A 20,801-nucleotide genomic window follows, 5' to 3' on the forward strand; every position below is an offset into this window, starting at 1 on the left:
TGGAGTTATTTCTCCACTGATCTCCAGTGGAGATGGATGAAGCACAAGCAGAATCAAGATTTCTGGGAGAAATATCAATAACCTCAGATATGCAGATGACACCACCCTTATGGAAGAAAGCAAAGAACTAAAGAGCCTCTTGATGAAAGTGAAAGAGGAGAGTGGAAAAAATTGGCTTAAAGCTCAACATTCAGAAAACAAAGATCACGGCATCCCATCCCATCACTTCCTGGCAAATAGATGGAGAAACAGTGGAAACAGTGGCAGACTTTATTTTGGGGGGGCTCCAAAATCACTGCAGATGGTGACTGCAGCCATGAAATTAAAAGACGCTTACTTCTTTGAAGACAAGTTATGATCAACCTAAACAGCATATTAAAAAGCAAAGACATTACTTTGCCAACAAAGGTCTGTCTAGTCAAGGCTATAGTTTTTCCAGTAGTCATGTATGGACATGAGAGTTGGACTATAAAGAAAGCTGAGCGCTGAAGAATTGATGCTTTTGAACTGTGATGTTCAAAGAGAAGACTCTTGAGAGTCCCTTGGACTACAAGGAGATCCAACTAGTCCATCCTAAAGGAAATGAGTCCTGAATGTTCATTGTAAAGACTGATGTTGAAGCTGAAACTCCAACAGTTTGGCCACCTGATGCTAAGAGCTGACTCATTTGAAAAGACCCTGATGTTGGGAAAGATGGAAGGCAGGAGGAGAAGGGGATGACAGAGGATGAGATTGTTGGATGGCATCACCAACTCAATGGACATGAGTCTGAGTAAACTCTAGGAGTTGGTGATGGACAGGGAGGCCTGGCGTGCTGCAGTCCATGGGGTCACAAAGAGTCAGACACAACTGAGCAATTGAACTGAACTGATCTCCAGTAGCATATTGGGCACCTACTGACCTGGAGAGTTCATCTTTCAGTCTCCTATCTTTTTGCCTCTTCATACTGTTCATGGGGTTCTCAAGGCAAGAATACTGAAATGGTTTGCCACTCCCTTCTCCAGTGGACCACATTTTGTCAGAACTCTCCACCATGACCTGTCCGTCTTGGGTGGCCCTACATGGCATAGCTCATAGTCTCATTGAATTAGACAAGGCTGTGGTCCATGTGATCAGATTGGTTAGTTTTCTGTGATTGTGGTTTTCAGTCTGTCTGCCCTCTGATGGAGAAGGATAAGAGGCTTATGGAAGCTTCCTGATGGGAGAGACTGAGGGGAAAACTGGGTCTTGTTCTGATGGGCAGGACTGTGCTCAGTAAATCTTTAATCCAAAGATCTTTTGATGGGTGGAGCTGTGTTCCCTCCCTGCTATTTATCTGGGGCCAAACTATGGTGGAGATAATGAAGATAATGGCGGCCTCCTTCAAAAGATCCCAGGCATGCACTGCTACACTCAGTGCCCCTAATCCTGCAGCAGGCCACCACTAACCCTTGCCTCCACTGGAGACTCCTGGACACTCACCGGCAAGTCTGGGTCAGTCTCTTGTGGGTTATTTTTAGGACAATAATAATACTGTTTGCTACCATAATGATGGATGCATGTCCTTATATATTTGTTTGAACCCATAGAATGAACAACATCAAGAGTGAACCCTAATGTAAACTATGGACTTTGAGTGATTACAAAGGGTCAGTGTAAGTAGAAATGTATCATTGTGGTAAGCAATACTGATAACAGAAGTTACATGTGTACAGGGACAGGGGATATATGGGAAATCTCTGTACTTTTCTCTCAATTTTTTTGTAAATCTAAAACTGCCCTAAGAAAATTAAGTCTTTAAAAAATATTACATATGTGTATATGTAAATGCACACAGAAATAAGATCAGTGGTTGCCAGGGACTATGATGGGGGAGGGGTTGATTATAAAGAGCACAGAAGAATTTGGAGTAATGGAAATGTTCTGTGTGTTGATTGTGATGGTTACTACATAACCGTGTATATTTGTCAGAACTTTTTATATAGCAATACTTAAACAGGATAAAGTTTACTGTGTGTAAGTTATGCCTTACTAAACTTGACTTTTAAACATTCCTAAGAATGTGTATCTTTTAAAAGTCATTGAACAAATATCTATTGAATGTCAACTATGTTCCCAGCACTATTGTAGGCCCTGAGGATACAACCATGACTAAAATAGACAAAATTCTGTTTTCATGATGTTTACATTCTGTTAGAGGAAACAGACAATAAAGATTAGCATGTAAAATATCTAGCCTGTTAGTGCTGAGATTTGCTATCAGGGTAGATGTTGGGTGTGAGGAAAAAGAGTCTAGAATTGCCCTTAACTACTGAAGGATAGAGTTGCCATTTACCGAGATGGGAAGACTTGTTAGAGGATCAGATTGAGAGTGAGGAGGAAGAGAACAGGAAGCTCTGTTTTGGACATGTCACATTTGAAATGCCTGCTAGATAGCCAGGGGGATGTCCAGTAGGCAGTTGGATATACAAGTTTAAAGGGACTTCCCTGGTGGTCCAGTGGTTAAGAATCTGCTTTCCAATGTGGGGCTTCAATCCCTGGTCAGGGAACTAACATCCCACGTGACTCGAGGCAACTAACCCATGCACCACAACTGCTGAGCCCACATATCTCAGCTAGAGAGCCCACATGCCACAAACTGCATGCTCTCTGGAGCCCACAGAGAGAGCCCCAACTAGAGAGAAGCCCTCACATGGCAGTGCTGCAACAAAGACCTGACACAGACAAAAATAAATAAACAAATTTTTTTTTAAGTTTGGAGCTAAAAAAAAAAGTTTAGAGCTTAGATGAGGTCTGCTATAAACATATAACTTAGGTGAGGTATAAAGATTTAACTCTGGAGTCTGGCAGGACATGCATCAATCTCCCTCTCAGGAGGTCTGCCCTAAGAATAGGGCTAACTCTTGAAGGCAAAAGGGGATAATTTAAGAAAAAAAAAAAAGATATAATTTTGGGATGGTCACCATGTGGGAGTAAATACAGATAAAAAATAGAGAATGTCTGAGGAAGGAGCCTCAAGACTTTCCAACATTAGTAGGTCAGAGAAATGATGAGTAACAAGCAGATGGAAACAGAGCAACCAGACGTAAAAGGAAAACCAATCATCTCTGAAGTCCTGGAAGCTGCAAGAAAAAGAAGTTACAAGTTGGAAACTGAATCATCTACATCATCTACATCAATCTGGATTTGACAATATGGAGATCACTGGTAATCCAAAGCAGTTTCAATGGGAGGGTGAGGGTGAAAGAAAAAGTTAAGAGAAGTTTGTAAACATTTAGATATAAGCATTGTTCACTATAATGTTAATACCAAAATATTTTATCTACTCCATTTTTCAATACTTTCAAGTATTTAAGAATGGTCCTTTCGTTATTTGCCTTGATTTGTCCTTGGTTCTACTTCCCGAGTTGGGCAGGAGGACATGAGGTCACCTGCTGGAAGATGGTCTCTGCTAAGCAACTGCAGGAATCGATCTTACTCAGTCCACCCCAGATGCAGAAAGTTTATCAGGCCACAGAGATATTTTTATAGACTGAAAGAGTCCAGGGGTACTAAACACGAGAAACTAAAAAGTTCTAAACCAAAGCCACATCATTGGGAAATTTCACTGTGCTGGGGCTAAACAAAGCGTTTCTAAAAGCTTCTAAAGGGGTAGGGGAGGGGAGAAGAACAGGTAAGCTACAAAAGACTAGCATCCAAGACAAGATTTCTCAACAGCAACACTGAAAACTAGAAGACGTTAGAACAATTACCTCAACATTCTATAGGAAAATATTTCCAATCTATAATTCTAAACTCTACCAAAATAGTAGTTTAAAGATTTTAAATATCAATCAAGTGAGAGTAGACTTTTCAGGTATGTGGGTTCTCAAAAAATTTGCTTCCTATGACCCTTTCTCAGGAAGCTACCAAAATGTTATCCACCAAAATGAGGGAGTAAACAAAAGTAGAAAGACACAAAATTTAAGAAACAAGATGTGCAACAAAGTGAAGAAATATACTCAACCTTCATCCTGATGGTGAAAGAAGACACTAAGGTGATAGCTATGCAATATATAGAGAAGTAACTAAGCCAGATTGGAGCAAGTCCAGGAGCTAAACAAGAGGTCTTTAGCTAAGGGCAGAATTTGGGCCTAAAGTGCTGACAACTACATAGAAAACTAAGCAAACAACAACAAAAAATGGTATTGTTAATTCCAGGGAAAATAAAAAGACATATAGAGAAAGAACAGCAAGCCTGATTTGTTACATGACTCTCCTCTAAATAGTATACATGATCACAATGTAAATAACTCAATACTGACCTAAGTCAATTTAACTAAACTAGAAAAGATGAGGGCTTCCCTGATGACTCAGTCAGTAAAGAAACTGCTTGCAATGTAGGAGACCCAGGTTCAATTCCTGGGTCAGGAAGATCTCCTGGAGAAGGAAATGGCAACCCACTCCAATATTCTTGCTTGGAGAATTCCATGGACAGAGGCGCCTGGTGGACTACAGTAGTCCATGGGGTAAGAAAAGATGAGAAAGATGCATTTGGATTTGATAAGTGCAAAAAGTTAACAGAGGCCAATTCTCATCATCCATGGTGGGAAGACAACAAATAATACTTAAAACCGAAAAATAATCAATAAATAGGACACAAATAGGTTTGTTTTAGAAATATGGAGATAATGCTAATAGCACCAGATAAAAGAATTGAAAGTTGTAGCTCTTTGAGAGGACAGTGAGGGTATGGTGGCTCAGAGGGTAAAGCATCTGCCGGCAATGCGGGAGACCCGCATTCGATCCCTGGGTCGGGAAGATCCACTGGAGAAGGAAATGGCCACCTACTCCTGTATTCTTGCCTGGAGAATCCCATGGACACAGGAGCCTGATAGGCTACAGTTCATGGGGTCGCAAAGAGTCAGACACGACTGAGCGACTTCACTTTCACTGCTTTTCTTCACAAACCTTATAGAGTATTTACTCATTATAACATGCTTAATTTTTGATTTAATATAAAAATTAAGGGAAAACAAGTTAGATTGATATGTAGTATCACAGAAAAAGGTCCATGACGTAAAAGTTTAAAAACCAGGACTTCTCTGATGGTCCAGTGGTTAAGACTCTGCACTCCCAAGGCAGGGGGCCTGGATTCAATCCCTGGTCAGGGAACTAGATTGCACATGCCGCAAGCAAAGATCCCGCCTGACACAATGAAGATGAAGATCTCACATGCTGCAACTAAGATCTGGTGCAGCCAAATAAATAAACATTAAAAAGGCTTAAAAACCAAATTGAGGAATTATAGCACAATTCTATTTTTAAATTTGTATGTATTTATAAACATTGTATATGCAGAGAAAAGAATCCATACTAAACTGTTGATAATGGTTACTCACAGGAAGTGGGACGGGGAGACTCTCATTTTTTACATTACATATTTCCATTTTGTTTATCTTTTTGGTAACAAGTATTAATCACATATATTATTTAAAGTACATTTGTTCATGTGTGTATATCAAGTGTTATACATGTATAAAAATGCTATTTGAGTGACAACATTTTCAATTATACTTTATATCAACAAGCACACTGCAAATTTTTTAAAGACCAATGTCATCTTAGAAACAATATGCATATGTATATGCCTCACACTGCCAACCATTGGGCTGGCTACCCATTAAGCAGGTGCTCAGTAAAGGTTGAAATTGAGGTCCTATATCACCGATTCGATGAACGTGAGTTTGAGTGAACTCCGGGAGTTGGTGATGGACAGGGAGGCCTGGCGTGCTGCAATTCATGGGATCGCAAAGAATCGGACACGACTGAGCAGCTGAACTGAACTGAACTGATCCCTCATCAGAGCAGCAAAGCCATGTTATACCATTCATTGCCACCAGATGGCAGGTCTCTATCAGAAGTCCTTGTCTATGGCGTTAACTGATCATCCCTACTCCCCGCAAACCTTTCCAGAGTACTTTTATCTCACCGTATTAGTATGAATTGTTTAAGCCCCTCTCTCTCAGACCAAACTAAGAGCTCCCCCAGGATAAAAAACAAGTAATGATAATTCATCTTAGACCATAACTGTGGAATATTAGCCAGAACTAAGTAGGCAGTTATCTTTAGAATAAACAGATGGATGCATATTCTCAGAAAACTAATAAAATCCCCCAATCATCTCCATACTTTCTTCCCCAACAATCAATCAAGAAACATTAACTGGGAATTTCTGTGTTTTATCCAATGTCCAGAGATGGGCATTTTGAACAGTGAGATAATACAAGATATAATAAACTGAAATCTCTCCTAGGATGAGCCCCTCCAATTTTAAATCTTTTCAGGCTAATCACTGCAGATGGTGACTGCAGCCATGAAATTAAAAGATACTTGCTCCTTGGAAGAAAAGCTATGACCAAACTAGACAGCATATTAAAAAGCAGAGACGTTACTTTACCAACAAATGTCTGTCTAGTCAAAGCTATGGTTTTCCAGTAGTCATATATGGATGTGAGAGTTGGACTACACAGAAAGCTGAGTGCCGAAGAACTGATTATTTTAAACTGTGGTGTTGGAGAAGACTCTTGAGAGTCCCTTGGCCTGCAAGGAGTTCCAACCAGTCCATCCTAAAGGAAATCAGTCCTGAATATTCATTGGAAGGACTGATGCTGAAGTTGAAACTCCAATACTTTGGCCACCTGATGCGAAGAACTGACTCATTGGAAAAGACCCATATTCTAGAAAAGATTGAAGGCGAGAGGAGAAGGGGACGGCAAAGGATGAGATGGTTGGATGGCATTACTGACTCAATGAGTTTGAGTAAGCTCTGGGAGTTGGTGCCTGGGAAGCCTCGTATGCTGCAGTCCATGGGGTCACAGAGAGTCAGACACAACTGAGCGACTGAACTGAACTGAGGTAATGCAGCTTCTGCCATCTGGGCACCTCAGTTTGACAGGAGAATGTGCTACTATCCTTGAAGAGATTCCTATATGGTTGGGATTGACAATGCTAAGTCCTAAGGAGCTTCCCAAGTGATGAAAGAAATACATCTTCAGGCTAGAAACATCCAGTAACGGCTTGCAGATTTATCCTCTCTCACATGTCCCAGCCCTCACAGGCCCATGTGTTCCAGCAACTGCTCCCATTTTCCACACAGGAAGGCCTGTTTTCTTCCCCACACCTGGAACCCGAGATCTCAAAGGGAAAACTGAAATATTCTCCTCTTCCTTCCCTGGGCATATTGTTGAGGAACTTTGCAAGTCATTGAGGCTAAACTGGGGGATCAGGAGCTAAAAGGGAGGGTCAAGCAGCTGTGGCATTTGGACTGGGAGTCACCAGGGGGTGGGAAGAGACAAGCTTCCAGAGAGAAGGGGTGGAGATCAGAGATTAAAAATTCCTGAGGTCTGCTCAGTGTCACTGCTCAGAAGAATATGCATGGAGGCTCATTCTCTCCACACCCCCACCTCCGCCCCTTATCTAATTAGCAGAAGAGTGTTAAAAGTCAGAAATCCTATCTCTTTCTCTTCTGGTATTCTCCAACCACCTCCACCCTCTCACTCAACTCCCACATATACACCCCGCAACTTGCTCCACAGTCTAAACAGCCCCTCTAATCTCAGAGTCCTGGCAAAGGAGCCCGGAAAAGAAATGAGGGGGAACTAGGGATTTGGGGAGTTTAGTGAGAAAGCACATTAAGAGGAAGCATTAATTTAGGATACATACTATAGTCACCAAAGGGTGAACAACCGTCCTGGTTTACCCACAATTGTTCTGGTTTAAGCATTGAAAGTCCCACACCATTGCAAACACCTCAATCCTGGGCAATCCAGGATGGTACCCTCAAGGTCTCTTTGCTCCAATTCACTCTGTAACCCTGAGTAAATTCTCTCTCTCTTTCTCTGGGCCTCAGTTATATCCTTGTAAAAATGGGGCCCTCTAGCTTAGACACTCTGTGGCTCTATAAATAGTCTCTAGATTTCCTGAAAGCTGGGCACAGCAAGGGTGACTCTGGTTTACTCCTCATTGATTACTGCCCCCAGTGCTCCCCTGAGACTCCTGGAATCTCAACATCCTGGAACGTGAGGTGGAAGGGGCCTTCAGGATTATCCTGTCCTACTCCTCTCTAGCTCTATGAATACCATTCCAGTGGAATACAGTGCATTTACTAATTGCATCCCACTTACCACTTGATGTTCTACAGTATAGTCAGATATGGGCTTCCCTGGAGACTCAATGGTAATGAACTCACCAGTCAATGCAGAAGATGCAGTTTCAATCCCTGGTTGGGGAAGAGCCCCTGGAGAAGGAAATGGAAACCCACTCCAGTATTCTTGCCTGGGAAATACCATGGACAGAGGAACCTGGAGGGCTACAGTCCATGGGGTCATAAAGAGTCAGACACGACTTAGTGATTAAACAACAACACAGACCAGAATTTTGCAAACTGCTTGTTAAACACAGTTGTTATTAAAGTTAAAGTATATAAACTTACAGTTAAGCTTATAAATAAATGGGCTTTCCTTGTGGCTCAGCTGGTAAAGAATCCGCCTGTAAGGTGGGAGACCTGGGCTTGATCCCTGGACTGGGAAGATCCCCTGGAGAAGGGAAAGGCTACCAACATCAGTATTCTGGCTTGGAGAATTCCATGGACTGTACAGTCCATGGAGTGGCAAGGAGTCAGACACGACTGATTAATTTATTTATAAAATTATTTATATAATAATATATATTTATAAATAAATTATATATTATAGGGCTTCCTTTGTAGCTCAGTCAGTAAAGAATCTGCCTGCAGTGCAGGAGACCTGGGTTCGATCCCTAGGTTGGGAAGATCCCCTGGAGAAGGAAATGGCAACCCACTCCAGTATCCTTGCCTGGAAAATCTTATGGACAGAGGAACCTGGTGGGCTGCAGTCCATGGGGTCGCAAAGAATTGGGCACAACTGGGCGACTAACACTTACTTACTTATATATTATATATAACAAAAACAAATTAATTGTTTATAATTAATTTATAAATAAATAATAGTAAAAGCAAAGGGAAAAAGGGGAATTCACTGGTAGTCTGGTGATTAGGACTCAGTGCTCTCACTGCTGGGGCCCAGGGTTTGATCCCTGGTCAGGGAAGTAAAATTCCATAAGTCACATTGCACAGCCAAAAAAACAAAAACAAAGATAAGTACTCAAAATTTATCATTTCCTAGTTATTTTACTAGGCTTCACTATTATCTATACCGGTAAGGTTATTTACATCTATTATACCTATGATAAAAATAACTATATAACAATGTGCAACTATTCATCTCTTTCTAAGTCCACATTGGCAGTTTGAAATCGGCCATGGTAGGAGTATGTATTCCATGCAAATCAGCAAACACTACCAATCATGGCTCCTGTCACACTGAAACTGGCTGCTGAATATCTACCAGCACACCACTAGTTCAGAGATACCACTATCATGTTTGTCTGGTCATTGTTGTTCAGTCACTAAGTTGTGTCGGACTCTTTGAGACCCCATGGACTGCAGCACACCAGGCTTCCCTGTCCTTCACTATCTTCCAGACTTTGCTCAAACTCATGTCCATTGAGTCAGTGATGCCATCCGATCATCTCATCCTCTGTCACCTCTTCTTCTCTTGCCCTCAATTTTCCCCAGCCTCCGGGTGTTTTCCAATGAGTTGGCTCTTTGCATCAGGTGGCCAAAGTATTAGAGCTTCAGCATCAGTCCTGCTATTGAATGTTCAGGGTTGATTTCCTTTAAGATTGACTGGTTTGATCTTCTTGCTGTCCAAGGGACTCTCAAGGGTCTTCTCTAACACGTCAGTTTAAAAACATCAATTCTTTGGAACCTAGCCTTCTTTATGGTCAAACTCCCACATCTGTACATGACTACTGGAAAAACCACAGCTTTGACTATATGGACCTTTTTTGGCAAAGTGATGTTTCTGCTTTTTAATACACTGTCTAGGTTTGTCAGAGTTTTCCTTCCAAGGAGCAAGTTTCTTTTAATTTCGTAGCTGCTGTCACCATCCACAGTGATTTTGGAGCCCAAGAAAATAAAATCTGTCACTGTTTCCACTTTTTCAGTTCCTGATTTCCATTCCTAAGAGAGAAACCAAGAATTGAATCATCATTTAAAAGCTAATGAGGGTACTTCCCTGGTGGCTCAGGGGGTAAGAATTCACCTGCCAGTGCAAGGGATACAGGTTTGATCCCGGGTCCAGGAAGATTCCACATGCCACAGAGCAACTAAGCTCGTGTGCCACAACTACTGAGCCCAAGAGCTACAACTGCTGAAGCTTGAGTGCCTAGAGCCTGTGCTCCGCAACAAGAGAAGCCACTGCAATGGGAAGCCCATGTGCTGCAACAGAGAGTAGCCCCCACTCCCTGCAACTAGAGGAAAGCCCATGCAAAGCAACAAAGACCCAGCGCAGGCAAAAATACATAAATAAAATATTAAAAAAGGGAGAAAAAAAAAAAAAACTAATGAGGGACTTCCCTGATGGTCCAGTGGTTAAGACTTTGCCTTTCAATGCATGGGGTATGGGTTTAATCCCTGGTAGGGGAAGTAGAAGCAATGTTGTAACAAGTTCAATAAAGATTTTTTAAATGGTTCACATAAAAAAAAAAAAACCCAAAAGCCTAATGAGATAATAAAGCTGAGTTTAAGGAAATGGATGCACAGGTTGGCTGTAAGTAGACTTGGCTGCAAGTAGACTTCAGTGTGGAGTATCTACCTCTGGCTTTCTCTCCTTCCAGGAGACCTTCTACCACAGTGAATGACTATTGCTCAGTCTAGCACAGAGGTCTTATGTAGACAGGGTCCCAAAGGACTCTGAAGAAGACATTGGTTGCCCTCTAGGTATCTATCTTACAGTGTTATCCAGCTGGCCAACTGAAGGATTTAAAGATGTATAAGAGTACCATGTTGACACAGAAGACAAGACTTTCCCATCTCTGGCGTAAAATCACCTCCAAGATTAATAAATCTCGTAAATCTTAAAACTAGGATAATAGCATGGAAGAGAGCTGGTAAAATCCTTAGAGGTCATTCAACATTCAACATCTTCCCAACTGCCCCATTTTACAGATGAAGTAACTAAGTTCACGTGATAGTAAATGGCTTGCCCAAGGTCACATAACAAGTTAGTGGCCAATGTCCAAAGTTCCTAATACCTGAAGGAAAGACCTTTCTTTAACCTTTCTTAAACATTCCATTTAGGAATTCCACTTAGAGAAATCATACGATCTTCAGAAAATGTGAGCAGGGACAAGCACAAAGTTTACACACAAAAGGCTCACCACCACCTTCCTTTCTAGAAAATTAAAGAATATCCTTATAGAGTACCAACGAAATGCCAAGTGCTATGGGGAGCACAGAAGAATAAGATTCAGTTACTCATACGCAGGAAGTGAATGTGGAATCACTCCTAAAACTCTTTCAAGGGGAATGTGGGATTCCTCAGGTCTAATGTGACCCCTGTTCTGACCACATAGACAGTGGCATGGAAACCAACCTCACTGTCTTAAGTGAGAGTTACACAATAGATTCTTTTTTTTTTTTTTTAAGTATCATTGACTTACAATATTATATCAGTGTCAGGTATGAACATTAGATTCTTGATTGGGAAAGGTAAAAAACAGAGAAGAGCCCACTGAGGCAAATTTGGTGAGCTTTTCCCAAGTGACCCAGTGTGGGACATCTCTTTTCCCCAAGGAGAGAATCCTACAAGCAAGCAAAAGAAGAGAACATGCTGGGTTAAGAGCCAGCGCTTTAGTGCATTAAGGACATTTTGCATTTGAGATATTCACACTCATCCTCCTAGAGAAATGAAATAGAAAAAAAGACAGAATAGAAGCCCAAATTTCTTATTATTAGATTTCAACATATATAAAATCACTCTGTCAAATTGCTACAAAAATCTCTAAACATTCTCATTTCTGTACTTATCTTGTCAGTTTGCAGGCTGACGCTAATCCCAGTTCATACTTCGAGTACACCGCACTAAAAAGGCTCTGGGACGTCTTGGCCCCCGGAACTCCTTTGATGGGGGATCTTTCTATTTTTGGTGGGTGATTTCTGATCTCCCTTTCTCATCCAAATCCAGTCCAGGGTGCGGTGAAGTGATTTGGATTATGGTCACAGAGTACTGAGTCAGGACAGTAACTTCCTGTTCGTACTTCTCTGCATCCCTTTAGCCTGCCTTCCTCAGCCTCAGGAAAGAGTTTCACCAAGCAAGGAAGATCTCCATCCCTTCACTGCAGTACCCAGCCCTACCTAATAATGCCTCGGGTTCTCCTAGGGGTCACAAGTTCTTTCATTCATTTATTTCTTCACTCATTTATTCATTCATCAAGGCATCTTCTTCAGTACTAAGAATGCAAAGTGAATCTTAAAGACAGATTCCTGCCTAAGGCTGAGCTTATGAAGGCGACAAAGTGGTATCAGAAAGAAAGGCATCTGTCTTTTCAAATATAGCCCTGGGTGGCCCAAAGGTTGATTCTTACATATACAGGCAGTTAACAAACTGGAAGACTCTTGTGCCCTTGGACTGCAAAGAGATCACACCAGTCAATCCTAAAGGAAGTGAAGTGAGTGAGAGTCACTCAGTCGTGCCCGACTCTTTGTGAGCCCATGGACTATACTGGAATTCTCCAGGCCAGAATACTGGAGTGGGTAGCCGTTCCCGTCTAAAGAAATCAACACTGAATATCCATTGGAAGGACTGATGCTAAAGCTGAAAGTGCAATACTTTGGCCACAAGATGGGAGGAGTCAACTCATTAGAAAAGACCCTGATGCTGGGAAAGATTGAAGGCAGGAGGAGAAGGGGACAACAGAGGATGAGATGGTTGGATGGCATCACTGACTCAATGGACATGAGTTTGAGCAAGCTCCAGGAGATGGTGAAGGACAGGGAAGTCTGGTGAACTGCAGTCCATGGGGTCTCAAAGAGTTGGACACAACTTAGTGACTGAACAACAATAACAAACTGGAGTTCTAACAAATACAAAATTGCAGACCTACTGCTGCTGCTAAGTCACTTCAGTCGTGTCTGACTCTGTGTGACCACACAGACGGCAGCCCACCAGGCTCCCCTATCCCTGTGATTCTCCAGGCAAGAACACTGGAGTGGGTAGCAGACCTACTAGGAATGAAGGAAATTTACTTGCACTTATTCTGGTAGAATATGGTAAAAGGGACTGTTGCAGAGGTGTCTGCTCCTGGGTTGCACACCACTTTACAGTCACCAAGGGAGGAGGCAAGAATGGTGCACTTGATTACTTGGGTAGAACAAGTGGGAGAGAGCTCCAGATAGAGTTCCTCTATAATTGTTAACACCCTGAGGAGGGAGGCAAGGTAAGGAGTGGGTCTCATTAATGAGTGAGAACCCCATAACTTTGAGGGAGAGGTGACCTGTCTTCAGAATTAGCAGAGTTAATTCTGCAGAGACAAGGAAACTTGTCTTCTCTGGGCTACAAAATTCCAACTAATGAGCCCTCAAGCAGGAAGAGAAAGAAGTCTGACTTACAGAGGGTAGAAACCTCCTGAGTAGGGAAAGGTTTCAGCTCCTCTGTCAGCCTGGGAGGGAAGAAGAGTTGGCAGGGCGGGGCAGGGCGGGGTTTCCCTTGCAGGCTTTAGGCTGAATCCCTCCTCCCTGGCCCCTCATTGGGTTAGTGGCTCCTGCAGCCCTGCCAGTGAGGGACAAATGAGAAGAGCTGTTGATTTTTCACCCCTTGGCCATGCAGCATTTCCCTACATAAATACTGAGAAAGACCCTGCCCTCTCCTCACTTCTCTGGACTTGGCCCTGGGCTAGACTTGGTCTTCTGGGGGTGGGAAGGGCCATGGGGGACCTACTTATTCTCAGAGTGGCTGTGGGCATATGCTATGTAACCTTCAGTGCCTCTGCTTGGTAAGTCCTTCCCTCCCACTGTTCACTCCTCACCAAGGAAGCTTCCACTATCTCATCCCCATTCACCAACTGCCTCACTTTTTCTCTTTTTGGTAGGTCAGTGAACAATTTCCTGATAACAGGGCCCAAGGTAGGATGGTCTCCTGCTCCTGTTTTTACCCATTCATGTTCCTGAGGGAACTCTTCTGGGGAAAGAAAAGACGGGAGGGGAGACAGTGTCAGAAGTCAGACACGCAGAGGAACCTATGACCAATCATTCCCTAATGGAGAGCTAACCCATTTGATTCCTATCTGTACCTTTTGACCCAGACGACCTGATGAGAGGCAGGGCTGAAGCTCGCACCCTTTTCCCTTTGCCAGGCCTATCTGACCTATACCACCAGTGTGGCCCTGGGCGCCCAGAGTGGCATCGAGGAGTGCAAATTCCAATTTGCTTGGGAACGTTGGAACTGCCCTGAAAATGCTCTCCAGCTCTCCACTCACAACAGGCTAAGAAGTGGTAAGTTTGTGCAACCTGTACAAGGGTGTATATGTCCATGAAGTTGGGCGTGCAGTATGTATGTATGTGTAACATGTATGTGTGCAGTGAAATGAAAAAGTTATCGGTGATCTGCCACTTCCTTGTTGTGGGTTATTTCCCCTTCTCTGAACCTCAGTGTTATCCCTGGGGTCAATAAGGTCAGCTGTTTAGTTCACCAGGAGTGTCGTAAGGGTTGAATGAGGTGAATACAAAAGTATTTATATACAAGTGTAATTACTCTGTTTTCCAATTCATGTTGTATTTGTGTTTGTACACACTTATATTTGCATGAAATAAAAATGAGGGAAAGAGTCAGTGTTCGTAGCCCCTGAGGGAATTTCAACTGTCATAAAATCCCAACGACAGAGAAGCTGAGAGATCACACTGAGCTATGCCTCATGTGAAGTGTGTGTGTGTGTGTGGAGTGTGTATGTGTGTGCATGATGTACCTGTGCAGCTGTTTATAACTATGTATAGTAGTTTGCAAGAAAGTCATTTATGTAGAAATGATTAGTGAAGAGTTTCCTGAGGAAAGTTGAGAGGAATGGGGTAAAGAAAATGAGGGGGAAAGTATCTTCCTGTGGCGTATACAACAAACAGGGTGAGAAAAACATGGGACAATGTTTATAAGGCCTTAGTCAGATACAAGCTCAGTAAGTGGTAGGTACTATCATTATAATTATTACATGGCTCCAGCTCCACCTCAGAAAGAAGAAAAATGCCCTTCTCTCTTTCATAAGCCAGCCTCATAGCCCTGAATCCTTACTGCCTGAGGACCAGAAGCAATGGCTAATGAACAGAGGCCTAGGCTGGATTATCAGGGGAACTGGGTCCTGGTCCCAATGCCATAACTGGTGAGGACAGTGGCCTCAGTTTCATCACTTTCTCTCTGGGTTTTACTTTCCCCATCTGTAGCATGGGGATGCTCATTCCTGCCTGTATGAAGTAAGGATGCTGGGAAATCATGTACTGTTCTCTCAAGCAGAGTAACATCCTCTTAATAAACCCATAGAGGGAGGGGGATAGGAGAGAGACATGAAATGGCATTGCCTGCTTTGGGTCATCAGGGTCCTAGTTTCTAGTTCCCTCTTTCTTTTCAAAGCTACCAGGGAGACTTCTTTCATTCACGCTATCAGCTCTGCTGGAATCATGTACACCATTACCAAGAACTGTAGCATGGGTGACTTTGAAAACTGTGGCTGTGATGAGTCAAAAAATGGTAAAACAGGTAAGTTGTGCCCTCTGATGGGTGTGGGAAAAGGTAAGGGGTTTAGAGCTGAGCATAAGCTAAAGTCTTCCAGAGAAAGCCTGAGAGACACATCTTCTTCAAACCCCTAAACCCCAGCAGAAATTTCCATGGTGGCCACTCCTAGATCAAGACTCTGCTAAGATGATTAGAGGATAAGCAAGTAGCACCAAGCTCTAAAATCAACAAGGCATCTAGGAAGGAGGAAGCCAAAGAGAGTTTAAAGCTAACTCTCGTATTTCAGGCTTAGAATGGCTTGTCCATAATCCATAGATATCAAATTATTTGCAGATAGCCTAAGAGACTTATAGGCCTTCCCTGATGGCTCAGACAGTAAAGAGTCTGCATGCAATGTGGGAGACTTGGGTTTGATCCCTGGGTTGGGAAGATCCTCTAAAGAAGGAAATGGAAACCCACTCCAGGATTCTTGCCTGGAAAATCCTTATTCAGATTTGTCACTAATGAGGGAGGCTGCTGCTAAGTCACTTCAGTCATGTCCGACTCTGTGCGACCCCATAGACGGCAGCCCACCAGGCTCCCCCGTCCCTGGGATTCTCCAGGCAAGAACACTGGAGTGGATTGCCATTTCCTTCTCCAATACATGAAAGTGAAACGTGAAAGTGAAGTCGCTCAGTCGTGTCCGACTCTTAGCGACCCCATGGACTGCAGCCTACCAGGCTCCTCCGTCCATGGAATTTTCCAGGCAAGAGTACTGGAGTGGGGTGCCATTGCCTTCTCCGAATGAGGGAGGAGATAGTCTAATAAGACTACTGTACAGTAATGGTACAGAATTCTAAAATGAACAGCAATGAACCTTTGAGATCATCTGGGCCAGCCCCAGCATCTTAATTTTACTTTGGGTATGGAGTTGAATTGTCTAGAGCTGGGGAGTACCTGGAGGGTGGGCAGTTGACTTTAGAAATAGGACTGCCCCCTACCCCCATTCCCACCCTAAATACCTCCATTTCCCTGTCCTACTTTTTTTTTTCTTTTTTTGACCATACTACACAGTTTGTGGGATCCTAATTCCCTGACCAGGGATTGAACCCAGGCCATGGCAGTGATAGCACGGAATCCTAATCACTGGACTGCCAGGGAATTCCCTCCCTGTCTCACTTTTAGCTATAGCTTTACACACTTCTACAACTCTTGGGGATGGTTTGGCTATGTCAGCTAAAATGACCGTGAGTCTTCTTCTAGGACTCAGCTGGAAGCTACACACAGAACTTACTCTTTCCTTATGTGCAGGAGGCCATGGCTGGATCTGGGGAGGTTGTAGTGACAATGTTGAATTTGGGGAAAGAATCTCCAAACTCTTTGTGGACAGCCTGGAGAAAGGGAAGGATGCCAGAGCCCTGATGAATCTTCATAACAACAGAGCAGGCAGGCTGGTACGTATAAGAGTTGACCAGTGAGCCAACAGGCTGAGCATTTACAACAGTCTCACATCTGTACAGACCTTCACAACTTATCAAGAGCTGTCTCAAACATGTTTCATCCCTTACCACCCAGCAGGACTAGGATAGCTACTCCTGTTCTCTGGATGACAAAACCAGTTAAGGCAGAGCTATCACTTGGCCAAGGCAATACAACCAATTAGCATCAGAACCAGGCAATGAACACAGATCTTCCAGTCTAGTCCTTTTATCACTAAACCTTATATGCTAACTCCTTCTACAGGCAGGTTTCTGAGAACATATAACAATACAGATCCAAGGCCCTGCTTCCATGGCTTAAAATTTTAACCATTTCAACTGGAAACTAACAAGGGTTTATCATACAACTTATGTCCTAATGTCTTTCTGGGTCTGGAGAGGTTGGGACTGATCTAAGCTTCTCTGGAAGATCAACTGCCCCAAAGACTTCTGGGGTGCATGGAAATCCTTGGAGTGTTCTGAACTCAAATCTGGATTCTAGTTGTATTTGGAGCTAAGAGCATAAAAATTTTGCTTTGAACCTATACCTAGATGCCCTGGCTGCCCAGTGTAGAGAAGAGGTTTTCAAAGCGACAATAATGTAATCACCTTGGGGATAGGGCTTCAGACTTCAGGTTTCCTTCCCTCTGGAAGAGAGCCCAAAAGACAAATCCAAACACACACAAACACTCAAGCCCCCAGCTATAACACTTAGTACCAATTATCATATTTTTCATTTTTAGTTTACAGAGTACTTTCTTCTTCATCTTCTTTTTAACAAAGTACTTTCTTGATCATTCTTAATCTTATGGGCAGAAAGAGAAACAAGCTCACAAGCGATATAGTTGGGCCTTAAGCCTAGGTTTCCTCTCTCCAGTCACCTTCTCAACACTTGCCTGGCTTTTTCCATAAGAATCACGCAGTAGAGCATTAAAATCACCAATATCAAAGCCTTTAAACCCCTGAACTTCCTAATTGAGAAGATCTGAGGTAGGGCCCAGGAATAAGTATTTTTCACAGGCCTCCCTCATAATTCTGATGTACTCTAAAGTTAAGAAATACAACTCTAAAATATTCCATTAATTGCTAGCCTTTGATCTTCTCTACCCAGAGCCAATCTCCTTTTGTCCTCCCTCTCTCTTTCTTTCTCTGAAGGCAGTGAGAGCCACCATGAAGAGAACTTGCAAATGTCATGGCATCTCAGGCAGCTGTAGCATCCAGACATGCTGGCTACAGCTAGCTAACTTCAGGGAGTTGGGCAACTACCTAAAGGCCAAGTACGAACGGGCACTGAAAATTGAGATGGATAAACAGCAGCTAAGGGCTGGGAACAGTGCCGAGGGCCACTGGATACCCACCGAGGCCTTCCTTCCTAGTGCAGAAGCTGAGCTGATCTTTTTAGAGGAATCACCTGATTACTGTACCCGCAATTCCAGCTTGGGCATCTATGGCACAGAAGGTCGGGAGTGTCTGCAGAACAGCCGCAACACATCCAGATGGGAGCAATGCAGCTGTGGGCGCCTCTGCACAGAATGTGGCCTGCAGGTGGAAGAGAGAAGAACCGAGGCTATCAGCAGCTGTAACTGCAAATTCCAGTGGTGCTGCACTGTCAAGTGTGAGCAGTGTCGGCATGTGGTGAACAAGTACTACTGCACGCGCTCCCCAGGCAGTGCTCAGTCCCGGGGCAAGGGCAGTGCCTGACAGCACCCCCCAGGAACTTACTGCTCAGTTGTATGACAGTGGAGGGGGCACAGCTTCTCTCGTGGAGAGAAGAGGTAAGGAAAACAATTGGAAAACCACAGGGTTGATCTGTTGTCCTCTTGATATCTGCTGTACATGGGATAGTGGAGGCCTGAGATGATACAGCAATCTGGGCCTCCTAATTTGGGTAGACCCCATTTCATCTTTTCTGCAAGTTACTTCCTGGTCTTCCTGCCTATAATTCTATAGCTTGCTAAAAGGGAAGCTTGATTTGGGGTCTGTATCCAGAAAGACCTTCAAAATACTTGCCCCTGGAGCTTCAGACCACATCTAACCCAGCTGTACGGCTAAGAATCAGAGGGGATGGAAGCCAAAAGTGGAAGAGTTCTGTCCAGACTCCTGAAGGAGTAACCTTCCCCTACTCTAGCTAGCTCCGGAAAGATCGACTATAAGTTCACAGAGGTAAGTGAGGCAGAGGCTACACACCTGCCTATATCGATGCATTTTTGGTATTGGGTTTTTTAACTCAATGCACATTTTTGAAAAGTTCTCCCTACCCATTCCTGGGGAAACCAGTCCATATAACCTGACAACTTTTCCAACTCAGAAACCATTTCTGGAGCCATGGAGAAGGGATTGGCACAGTAAGTGGACAGGTGACTACAACTTACCCAGTCAAAGCCTCCCAAGAGGGATTTTTCCCAAAAGAGCTGTAGAACAACTCTCTTTTGTTATTTTCCCAAATTGGGAACTCAACTTCATTTTGCAATAAATCCTTCTAGTATACATATTTGAGACTTTTTGTTTCTCTCCTTGGAAACCTTAGGATCAGAAATGGAATGAGAAACCCCACTTCTATATTCCAATGATGTACAAGTCTAAAAGAGAAACTGGAAATACCAACCCCTTGATATTAGTGTTAGATATCAGATAATAAAATTCAGACGCAAGCACTGGCCTATAGGAAAATAACCCAGATTTCTCTATTTAGAAGGTATTATTTTAATGCAACCTAAGCAACTTGAGGAACAAGCAAGCCCTTTGAACTTGAACCATATTCAAAGTGTGTTTGCTCTCTCAACTTAGGCTTCCTGGGGTGTCTGTACACGGAGGAGCTGGGCTCCAAGGCAAGAGACTGGGAAAGTTGTGGATTCTCCCTTCCTCATTTGCACTTCTACATCTTCCACTGGTAATCTGTGGGGGGAGAGCCCTAGGGGCTCAGCCACTGGTCTCCTAAATCTGAGCATCTCAGCCTTTAGAGTCTTCCCTCTCTGCAAAGGCCAAACACCCCACAGGGAAGAGATATTCAGCTATGTTAAATAAATAAGTAAAGTGGCTGATCACCAAGAGTAGGGAAACATTCTTAATGTTTTAAATTAAAAAAAAAAAACAATTTAAATGTTCAACATCGGGCACACTAATTAACTCATGGCTGCACAATGGAATATTAGCCATTAAAATAATATTCTGGAAAAATATTTGGTAACATGAAAAACATGCATGATACAATTAAGCAAATAAAGTTACAAAACAGCATGTTCAGAATGAATTCAATTTTGTTTTAAAAAGAGAAAAATATTAGCTGTCATGTAATACCAAAATAGAGTGGTTTGTTTTCCTTTTTGTGTTTTTCTGTATTTTTATATTTGTCCACAATAAACAAATTTTTTGTCTTCAAAAAGAATTAATAGAACATTAATTTTTAATGCCAACAGGGAATAACCAATCCATTGTTTTTGTTTAAGTGAAAAAGAAGGTAAAATATTTATTAAGGAAGTTGGCATCTCAAGAAAAACCATAAGCAGGTGCTTTGCAAGTCTACACTTATCTCTATTTTGTTGTTGTTGTTTAGTTGCTAAGTCATGTCCGACTCTTTCTGACTCCATGGACTGCAGCACACCAGTCTTCCCGTCCTTACTGTCTCCCGGAGTTTGCTCAAATTCATGTCCATTGAGTTGGTGATCCTATCCAACCATCTCATCCTCAGTCATCCCCTTCTCCTGCCCTCAATCATTTGTGCACTTAAAACTACCAACTATCACAG

The 20,801-nt window shown here is 42.9% G+C and overlaps 1 protein-coding gene and 1 non-coding gene across 2 annotated transcripts; both read left to right on the forward strand.

The window, feature by feature from the left end:
• The first annotated feature begins 2,768 nt into the window (after positions 1–2,768).
• Positions 2,769–2,903, forward strand: LOC147369429 (small Cajal body-specific RNA 11). The gene has a single exon (XR_015168702.1).
• A 10,698-nt stretch (positions 2,904–13,601) lies between these two features.
• WNT8A (Wnt family member 8A) lies at positions 13,602–18,757 on the forward strand. The gene is made up of 6 exons (XM_086411760.1): positions 13,602–13,875; positions 13,972–14,005; positions 14,236–14,374; positions 15,498–15,623; positions 16,890–17,032; positions 18,212–18,757. The coding sequence occupies exons 1-6, from the start codon at positions 13,670–13,672 to the stop codon at positions 18,755–18,757; spliced, it is 1,194 nt and encodes a 397-aa protein (XP_086267886.1). The 5' UTR covers positions 13,602–13,669.
• The last annotated feature ends 2,044 nt before the right edge of the window (positions 18,758–20,801 follow it).

Source organism: Bos grunniens, chromosome 7 (assembly GCF_055505025.1).
Source record: "Bos grunniens cultivar Pamir isolate PY7600 chromosome 7, Bosgru_T2T1.0, whole genome shotgun sequence".
Classification (NCBI taxonomy): Eukaryota; Metazoa; Chordata; class Mammalia; order Artiodactyla; family Bovidae; genus Bos; species Bos grunniens.

Bases quoted from the DNA above. Each gene is read 5' to 3' on its own strand.
- WNT8A (XM_086411760.1), top strand. From the start codon at position 13,670: ATGAGAAGAGCTGTTGATTTTTCACCCCTTGGCCATGCAGCATTTCCC. The intron at 14,006-14,235 runs GTAGGATGGTCT...TCCCTTTGCCAG, and splicing joins TCCTGATAACAGGGCCCAAG to GCCTATCTGACCTATACCAC. The intron at 15,624-16,889 runs GTAAGTTGTGCC...CCTTATGTGCAG, and splicing joins GTCAAAAAATGGTAAAACAG to GAGGCCATGGCTGGATCTGG.